General features: G+C 41.4%; 1 protein-coding gene across 2 annotated transcripts in view; it reads left to right on the forward strand.

Moving 5' to 3' along the window:
- Nucleotides 1-9,710, forward strand: part of CACNA2D3 (calcium voltage-gated channel auxiliary subunit alpha2delta 3) — a 487,740-nt gene extending 478,030 nt beyond the window's left edge. For both annotated transcript variants that reach the window (XM_077924923.1, XM_077924924.1), the window contains 3 exons: nucleotides 7,754-7,871; nucleotides 8,628-8,705; nucleotides 9,266-9,710. In XM_077924923.1, coding sequence (XP_077781049.1) covers nucleotides 7,754-7,871; nucleotides 8,628-8,705; nucleotides 9,266-9,358 — 289 coding nt within the window. In that variant the 3' untranslated portion in view covers nucleotides 9,359-9,710. The remainder of the gene's footprint in view (nucleotides 1-7,753; nucleotides 7,872-8,627; nucleotides 8,706-9,265) is intronic.
- The last annotated feature ends 720 nt before the right edge of the window (nucleotides 9,711-10,430 follow it).

The following is a 10,430-nucleotide window of genomic DNA, read 5'->3' on the forward strand; positions in this document are numbered from 1 at the left end:
TTTTCAGCAAAACCAGTTGTTGGCCAGTGGTTTTTTGTTTTTGTTTTTTTGATGCTTTAAAAAAATGGTTCTCTTTATGCCCTCCCTCATCACCTCTCTGCACATCAAATGATCAGTCTGAGGACCAGCAAGGGGAGGCTTTGCCTCCTGATCAGGGTGCTGGGCTCCATATGCCCCAGCAATGTGTCTAAATTATTATTAATAATAATAATAATAATAATAATAATAATACACTGCCCATCTGGCTGGGTTTCCCCAGAATGTTAAAAACACGATAAAACATAAAACATTAAAAACTTCCCCTAAACTTTAAATTTGTTCCACCACTACCACCAAAATCAGTGGCCTCTTGGAGTGGTTCTTCACTGGGAGAGGGAAGATTAGGGTCCTGAACATAACCCTGTGCTAATGGATGGGCTGCTAGCAATCTAGTATTGTTTTTTCTTTCTTTTGAGTGATTTATCTCCCCCTTCCTTCCACATTGCTTTTTATGAAGAAAATTGAAGTCTTTGAGGCCTTTTTTTGTTTTGTTTTCAGGAAGTTTTCCGCACAGGAAATACTTTGGTTTAAATTCAGCAGTAGTCTCAAACAAGTGGAGATAATTAAGAAGGGTCTTGAATTATGGCTTCAAAAGAAAAGGTTCCTCGCATGCTGCTGCTATCTATTGTGGCATTACCTTACCTCAAATGGCAGTTGGTGATGATGCTGACGACGACAGTGTTGTAAAAGGCAACGGCTCAAATTCTTGATTTACGTCAGTTCACTTCAAAAGAGCTCTCTTGTTTAAACATGAAACATTCACCATAAATATTCAACATTAGACCTTCATTTGATTTTTAGACCAGTTGTTGAGCTCAATAAAAGAAACCTTTATCTTCCCCTGAGCTGCAGCTCCCATATCGCTAGTGACATAAATGTCACCTTAGCTCAGCAGGTGATTCAGAACACACTCTCCCTTGAAATCCTGAGGGTACCTTAAAATCCAAGATTCGAAGAATCCTTTGAAAGCAGAGCACTTTTTAATGCAGGTTTTTGTTTTGTTTTTGTGTGTGTGTGTGTGTGTGTGTGTGTTTTTATATATATAAAAAAGTTCCCTTGCAGCCATTGCAATGAGATCCCTTCTGCTTTTCATTTTTCTCCTGTATTTTTACAAGCTTCAACAAAGTTGCAACTGTATTTGTTGACTGCATAGAGCCAATGTAATCCATAGTTCGGTTGCTTGCCTTAGGTTCAAATTAGAGCTTACTGTCAGTGGATTTGGGTGCCACTGTCTCATCTTTGCTTCCACCTGAAATTGGAAACAAAAGATTAGAAAATAACTTTACCTGCCCTAAAAATCAAAGAATTGAGGATAGGCCATAAGTATAAACCTTTCTAAATGATTTGAAAAGACTGGTTTCCCCACAACCTAGTTTTAGTCTAATTTAGTTCATGCTGCAGCCACAAAAATGCATTTTTCTTTTTAAACCAGCTTGAACAAGGGTTATGGCTTTGGGAGACCACCAGGCGCCATCGCTTCTACAATCCCTTTCCCTTAATAGTAGGTTTCTTTGTAGGCATCTGTAGATTGCTCAGAGCACCTTCCAGGTGTTAGCCAAAACCACTATGCAGGTAGGGCATTAAGAAGAATGATTGTGGCCTGTGTTTCTCTTCCCCTTTGCCTCTGCTTTGTCGCCTAAGGAGTGCTGTTACAAGGGCACAGTGAGAAGGCACTACTCATGCACTGAGTGTAATTTACAAGCCATAAGAAGGCTCATATACCTTTAAGTCCTGCATTTCACCACGTGCAGCTTGATGGCTCAGAGTGCCTTCCATCAGCTTAAGCACTATCTGAACAGGGATGACTTGGCTACAGTAATCTATCTTCTGGTAACCTAATGAACGGACTGGACTCTTGTGAAGCACTGTACATGCTGCTGTCTTTGAAAATGATTTAGAGGCTTTAATTAATGCAGAATGCAGCTGCCTGATGGTCAACAGGTTAAAGTTAAGCAATCGTATAACACCAATTCTATTACAACTTTACTAGCCCAATTCAAAGTGCTGGTTTTGACCTTTGAAGCTGTTTATAGCTCAGGACCCCGGTACCTTCTGGAATGCCTCTTAGCTCTTCTTCTGAGGCCTGTCTCTAAGTTCCACCTCTTAGGCAGTCTTGGAGGGTAGTGACAAGGGCCTTTTCAGTGGTGGCTTAAGTTATGTGGAATGCTTTTCCTTGTGATGTCTGCCTGGCCCATTCAGTGTCTTTGTTTTGGTGCCAACTCCTCCCCAGACTTTTGATAGACAAAGGCGATGTTGTTTTGTTATTAGTGTGCTGCTAAGCTCGCTATGGCTGTTGTGGGAGTTGTTTCACTTTGTTTTTATGGCATAATGGGTGGGATTCACTTAATGTGTCCTGTCAGCACAAGCAATAGGGCTTTCTCCCTCTCTTCCCCCTGCGCCCTCCCCACACTCCCAAAATTGGCTAAGGGTGTAAGAATAACCCCATAACAATGCCGTGGGGTGGAGAAGAGAGGATCATTCCATCTGGCAGGCATCAGAGCTTGCACTAATGATGTGTGTGTTGTAAGTCACTTGGAGACATTTGGGTAATAACCAACTAGCTGCTACTACAGTGGTACCTCGGGTTAAGTACTTAATTCGTTCCGGAGGTCCATTCTTAACCTGAGGCACCACTTTAGATAATGGGGCCTCCCGCTGATGCCGCACCGCCGGAGCACGATTTCTGTTCTCAACCTGAAGCAAAGTTCTTAACCTGAAGCACTATTTCTGGGTTAGCGGAGTCTGTAACCTGAAGCGTATGTAACCCGGGGTACCACTGTACTACAATTCCACCACAATGGTTCAGCGATGCAGAAAGCCACACTAGAAAAAACTATTTCATTTCACCTGGCTCTGGACTCTTTTAAGGACCCAGCCTTGGTTGCCATGAGTGTTGTCACTGAGGAGTCCAGTCATGTCCAGAAGCTAGAACTCCCAGTTCCAGTCCGTGGGTTTCACCCTTTATAGTAAAAACATGCGTTTGTGAGCTTCCCTGAATTGCATCAGAAAGCATACCATGTGGCATATCTCAGTAATTTTTTCCCAGGCATCATAACTGTTTGAAGTCAATCTACTGAATGGGAAACCCATTGCATATTTGTGAATAATGTGACCTGCTGTTCTACCGAGCAGAAAGGCAGCATAAATTCCTCTGATGAATTGCACATCAGAGATTACAGACAGAGCACTACTCCAGCCACGTCTTTCATCCTCATCTGACAGTGACAACCTAATCCTTTGCTTATGACCCAGCGTGGAACTGCCTGGGCGTTTATACAAATTCACCATTGCAGCTTTGTGTCGAGATTAGGCTCTGGGAATGGGGAAGCGGCCAATACTTTGTTAAATTATGCACACATGAAGACTTTGTGATAAGAGCGACTTGAGGAAATCCAAAAAGTTTTATCGGCAGTTTCTACAGACAGCACGTGGTCTGTGTGTGGTCTATTTATTGTACACAGAGAGCTTTGTCATAGTAGGATGGGGTAGCCCTGAAAGGACTTGAAAATGGTTCAGCTCGGATGCTAATGACCTGCCAGCCCAGTTCTAGAAATCCGATCCATTCTAGTCCATGGAGTGCTAACTGGGGTCAGCTGGAGCCAATGAAGGTTACCTGATCTCCAGAGGTATAATGTTTGAAGCTTGAATAGCAGTATGGGAAGATTTATTTTAGTGAAACATGTGAGAGGACGGAAGAGGTGAGATGTTGTTTTTGTGATGACGATGCTTATTATCTGTTTCTAAATGTACCTTGAAGCTGGACTGGTTTCTTTGGCTCTCTCTGGGATGGTTTCTTCTTCATAGTGTGTTGTCAGCTGAACTGAAACTTGCTGTGAATCAGAGGAGTCAGTACATGAATGTGTTACCTCAATCAGTTCTTGGTGGATTAGGGAGGGGGGAGGCGTTCATGTGGGTCTTTGCATTAAATGCTGTATTGTTCCAAATAGGGAAGTAGCCATTAATTCTTTGGCTGTTGGGTATCTGGCTGGGGAAATACGTGATCTGGCAAGATGTTTAGCAGCAAGGTGCCCCGTGTTCCTGCTGGTTTCTGAGGTGTTTTTCCCCGCAGTTAAAACTTGCACACATAGGTGCCGATTCAAATATTTGTGAGCTCTCTTTGAAAACCAAGAACTTGCTGAAAGTGGGTTCCTTGCGACAATTGCCAGAAATCCTCCCCCTTTAACAATAACATCTAATGCACACTTCACTGCCACCTTAAAGCCTGGTTCTTTTTTATGCTGGCTCCGTGAGGTAGGTGAAGCTCTGGGGAAGGCTTTAATGTTTTCTAGCACGAAAGGTACTACAGTACACCCTCCGCATGCACGATGTGAGACTGTGTGTCGGCCCACCAGTGTCCGTCATGTTACATTTCCTCCCATGCTTTGAATGTCCTCTGGCAGCATTTCCATGCGTGGGGCAGTCTACACAATACCATACTGTAGTCAGACCTCAACATGGCAGCCCTCCCCACACCAAACCCTCTTTTTAAAAAAATCCTATGAGCGATTCAAGGCAAACAGCAATTGTGTCAACACTACAGAGTATCTCCTTTCAGGCTTCTCCTAAGCTAATTTTACACATACAATCCCTATATAATATTGCACAACATGTAGGATTTGGGTTGTTTCAGTTCTTGAAATGGATAAACGGGAATTGCATTTTATTCCCCTCGAGACCCGATATATTTATAACTTTCTGAGATAGCACCGTATATAAAAATGTAGCTGTTATTTTCTGTGAAAGAATTTTCCTCCTTTTTCCTTTTTATTGGCCCCTTCTCTCCCACACACAAAGCCACAGATGCTCCGCTGCAGTGATGTCAGCCTCCCTACATGGTCCAGCTGCTTGGAGGTTTCTGTAGAAAGTTCAAACCCTGTGTGTGAGAGAGATACTGTAAAATGCACATTGTGTTTATCATCACAAAGCTCTCATACTACAGATAGGGGTAAGTGTAACTTTAATGGCGGTTCCGTAGGTTTGAAGAACACCAAGCAGCATTTAATCTTTCTGTTGACGATACTTTAATTGCAGACTTCCCAGTTGTTTCATTCCCAGAATTGGTTCAAAGACGCCGTCCTCCCTTTCACGTCTGCCCCCCTCCCCCCATCTTATGTGATTTTTGGAAAAAGCAGAGCATTTTCTTAGTAAGACAATATGTATTTTAAGTAGAGACGTCTGAGTGGAAGTATGCTTTTGTCCACATCTACACATGGTCAAGTCCTCACTTAACTTCAGACATTCCCTGCCAGACCACCAAACTGAAAACATCTATTCTGGATTTGGTGGCAATACATGTCACAGCATGTTATACTGAACTGATGTAAAGATTAGCATAGAGGTTGACCACAGTTACCACTGCGGGGAGATAGGAGAACACTGGGATGCGCCTCTCTTGACAGGGCAAGGATAAACTTTTATAGGAGCCTTTTGAAATCAGATGTAATTTCTAAGCTCCTGGTATTTCTACATCATGCATGAGCAGTTCTTTCAATGCTTAATTTCTCTTCACACACACACCCTGCACATACTGTTATCTATGGATTAATTTAAAATACTTTGTTGACTTACATTTTTAAAAGTTGCATTAGATTCAATCTCTCGAGTAAGACTGTGTGATAAATTCAACTCTTCAAGTATAGATAAAAGATTATTGTTCTTGATTAAATGTCTATATAAGAACACTGTGCTGAAAGTGTGTTGCTCTACAAATGGGCAACTCACAGGATCCATACCAGCCACAAAGGAAGTTAAGCAAGGTTGTATCCTAGCTCCCACACTGTTTAATTTATATATACCGGTAAATGATATTATCCAGAGTTTAACATCCCCGAAGTATTACGCCCCTAAATGGGCCACAAAAGCCATCTCTATATTATTATACACAGATGATGCGATACTTCTATCTCAAACAAAAGTGGGCCTAAAAAGATTGGTGAAGGCATTCTCAGGATACTCCCAAAGAGAACAGCTGGCTGTGAAATACAAGAAAACTAAAGTCATGGTGTTTTCAAGAAACTATAGGGTCCATAGATGGTATATGGATAATCAGTTGATCGAACAAGTCTTTAAATACCTCGGCCTTCTTTTTCAGTCATTAGGGTCATGGGGAGCACATCAGAAACATGTAAAGGATATCTCAAATAGCCAAAATTCGTACAGCTTTTTTCGTACAAAAGGTGACAAGCACATACCATCAGCACTTGAAGTGTTTAAAGCTAAACCCCTAGCAGTGTTATTACATGGGGCTCAGATTTGGACAGGCGCTCACCTTGGGTCTACAGAAGCTGTTCAGTCTAAGTTCCTAAGGCAATTCTTTTCTGTTCCATCCTATGTTCCAAATGCTTCATTGTACTTGGGGGCAAATCTCTCCTCTGTTGAATTACAGATTTGGTGTAGGACATTTAATTATTGGTTTCGGCTAAATTTAAACCCCACTGGTCCACTACCTTTAGTATCGCAAGATTGTCATGAGAGCACTTGGACTAAAATTGTCAACCAAAAGTTTACTTTTCTGGTTTATTACAACAGTTATTAACACTTTGCTTCAGTAAAACAAATAATTTAATTTGACCGTGCCTATATGATATTGAGTGACAGAATAATTTGGCCACGATTAGGAAATTTTGTCCATGGTATGATTATTTTCCACCTAGCCATTTGACACATTGGCACCTTATTTGCAATATTTGCAAAATTTAACAATTCCAGAATACAGATGTGCTTTCACATATGCATGATCGAATATTTACACACACACACACACACACACACACACACCCTGCCCATCTGGCTGTGTTTCCCCAGCCACTCTGGGTGGCTCCTCACAGAATTAAAAGCACAATAGAACATCAAACATTAAAAACTTCCCTAAACAGGGCTGCCTTCAGATGTCTTCTAAAAGTCAGATAGTTGTTTATTTCCTTGACATCTGATGGGAGGGCATTCCACAGGGTGGGTGCCACTACCATCGGCTGTACTTGAGGGTCGATTTCAAAAAATTCAGCTGGAAAAACAGTTATGTCCATGTGGAGATGGCAGTATTGAGTCAGTGGCCCATGTGCTTCTGGCTTGCACTCTTTATACTGTCCATGCCAGGTCACTCAACCATTGCTACTGTGTCCTTTCTTCTAGCAGATCAAGATAATCAGGTGCCAGCAAAAACTGCAAAAATTTTAGTAGGGGCAATTAGAATAAGATCTGTTATTTGATTATTCATGTAAACCTCCAAAATGTATTTTGTATAGTTAAGTTTTTACCTCTATCTTCAGTACATGTTATTTTATTTTATTGCCATGGCTAGTGGCTGCTGCAAATAAAGATTCTTCTGATCTGACTCTAAAAAATATATATTTTCTGCTATCTTCTGTTAATAATGGTCATAAGTGACACATTCCACGTACCTCAGTATTATTTACACTGACTGGCAATGGCTGTCCAGAGTTGCAGACAGGGGACAATTTACCTGGAGATGCCAGGGATTGAACCTGTGACCTTTTGCAGGCAAAGCAGATTCTCTGCCATTGAGCTTCCAGTAGTGAAGAATGCCTTAATCTTTATTGGTACCTTAGAAATCAAGGCTGGAATTCTGTGTACACACAACTGGTAGTAAGCATTTTTGAACACAGTAGGCCTTACTTCTGAGTAAACATACATATGCAGGATTGTTTCCTTTGTGTTTCTTTGGCTGATATTTGAATTGACTCTATTTTCACAGGTCCTTCGTTATCCAGCAAATTCAAAACAGCAATCTCTTCATGGTGGTAGTAAGTAATGAATGTGACTGCGAGTCTGTTTTGCCAATTACCATGGAACCAATAGAAATAAGGTATATCCTTTTACTTGACGCAGGCACGACCTCAGACAAGCAATGCGAATCCGTACTTTTTAGTAAAGTGTTCAAAGTAAATTGGTTTGCTAATTGACTGCATATAACCTCCCTGATCCCACACAAATGCAATTCCATCACCAAGAAAGCCAAATCTCGAGCACTTGTGAATTCAACAATAGCAGGTTTGCCACAGCCATAGTCTCTCTGCAGCAGTGGCAAGCTTGGGGCTGTGGCCAGTGCTCTTGGTAAGCACTTGCCTCAGTTATGCTCTTGGTAAGACAAGCAAGTCCAGAATGCAAAAAAAAGTAAATGCGAGAAATGATAAAACTATACCTTTATTCGATTATATTTTCTGTGTAGCAGAAGTGATGAGGTTTCACTTGATAGCATGCTAGATTAGATAATCTATTTTAATAGTAGGGTCCTGGGAAGGGTGGCAAATCTGATATTCCAGTTGGTTTAACTTATCTGGTTTTTGCTTTGTGGATTTCAGGACACACCTCTGCACCAAACAGGAGTGCCAGCTTGGCCCCACGACTGTGGGTACCCAGGGCCGTGGGTGCCATGCAACATGCATGGCCCTGGCACTGAAATATGTGGGTGCCTGGGCATCCAGGGCCCCAGGGAGTTGGCACCTGTGGGGAGGTGGTACTGCAAGTAGATGCTCCTGTTTTGTGACAGGCATTCGACTAGAGGGAGTTTCTTTGAGCTTGATAAATCCTGATTTTTAAGGCATATCCTTAACTTCTGAGAACATAACGAATCCCTAAAATGTGAACGCTTAAAATCCCACAAGATTAGAAGACGTCCAGAGTCTTGCCATGGATTTCATCCTGAGGTATGTGTTTCAGTTTACATCGAAAAGGTCTGTTAAGAATGAGCAAAAGTGTATTTGTTCCTTTTCTGCATCTCCCACTGCCTTTGTTTTCTGCTAGGGTGCTTCATCGTTATCGATGAAGGACTTCCCCACATTTCTTTCTCAAACAAGGGTGGCCAAGCCCCCGTTTAGGGGCCTGATCTGGCTCCCCAAGCAAATTTTTCTCACCCCATCCAATGATTTTGGTGGCAGGGGTCCAAAAAGAAAAGAGAGTGTGTGCTGGGGTGTGCAGAGCCTAATGCCTTAGTGGTTATTCATATTGCTCCCTCCCCCTGTTACCAGATCAGTCATTTGGTGGGCGAAGAGGGGATCGTGTGCTTCCTGTCTTTGCCTGTGGACAGATCTACACTCATGGTTTCTAGCATTAAGAAAGGGTTAAGGAAAGCTGTAAGGGTCACATTCCATTTAGCTTAGAACGTTAAAAATGTGTTATTAAAATGTGTGTGTTGGTAAATGTTGGCTTGAACGATTGTAACGCTCTGCTTTTCTCCCGCTTCACTTATTGTGGGTTTGTTTTTCAGGAGAATGCCAGAGAGTGTGGTGGTGTTTTAGGCCTGAGTGCTAAGCCTGCTCTTCTTGTGCTTCCTCTGCTTCTGGCCGTTTTCTCAAGGTGACACTGACTGAGAAGCAATCACTTGGCATGCTAAACAATACATGGATAAACTGTGAACTGAGAAAAGGTGCAACTTAGAAGACATGAAACTATAGTCAAAACATCAGCATTTCATGATTTTAAATGGTGGGATGATATAAACTCTCCAAATTATGTAAAAAAGAGAGAGAGAGAGGGAGAGATTTATCTTTTTTTGGTGCATCATGCAAAGATGGATTTGCCATACAATAGTCACAATTCATCAAGAACAGGACTTCAGTAGATAGAAACAGATGGTCATTATTTTCTGCTTTGTTCCATGGAAAACGGTTTAAAACTGTGTACTTTTTAAATAAAGTATATTAAAATCACAATTTTCTAGCAGGTGTTTGATTTAACCTAGCCATGAAGCAAGCCCCTGTGCAAAAGATTGTATTTTACCCCTCCAAAGCATTTTACACGGGTGAAAACAGGGAGACACAGTGAACCTATAAGCTTACTGATAACCCTGAATATGTGAAGACTCCTTTCAGCCTGATTCAGAACTAATTGGGGGAAAACAGACTAACCTTTACACACACAGAGAGAGTTAATGCTGATTTCTTTTTTTCTTAATTCTAAATCAGACTAGTGAATGTTTGCCCATTTTTAATTTGACAGTGTGTCTGATTTTGACACAGTACAGCAGCAAATGTAAAAATATTGAGCTTTAGAATACAGGTATTGGGGGAATGATCAGCCTTCCTGCCACTTTGATTGAACGTAATATGCCACACAGTCATTTTCTTGTCATTTTCATCAACACTGTGTCTTCGCTGATGTGTTCTAGATAAAACTGTTTGCAATTTATGATAAATGATGCAAACTCTCACGGGCAGAGCTATCTGATCAACCAGAGTTCTTCATTTAAATTAAGCCCTGCTGGAAACCATATTATTTAGAAATGTCACAAGACTATCATTGCTTAAATCTATATGCGTGATTCAGTCATTTTTCTTGACATGTGCTTAACAAAACATGGTTAGGGAGTCACATTCAGCCGCAAGATTTTTGTATTTATTCACAGTTATTCCTCATATCTGAATAGCAAAAAC

The sequence above is a fragment of the Podarcis muralis genome, chromosome 2 (genome assembly GCF_964188315.1).
Source record: "Podarcis muralis chromosome 2, rPodMur119.hap1.1, whole genome shotgun sequence".
Classification (NCBI taxonomy): Eukaryota; Metazoa; Chordata; class Lepidosauria; order Squamata; family Lacertidae; genus Podarcis; species Podarcis muralis.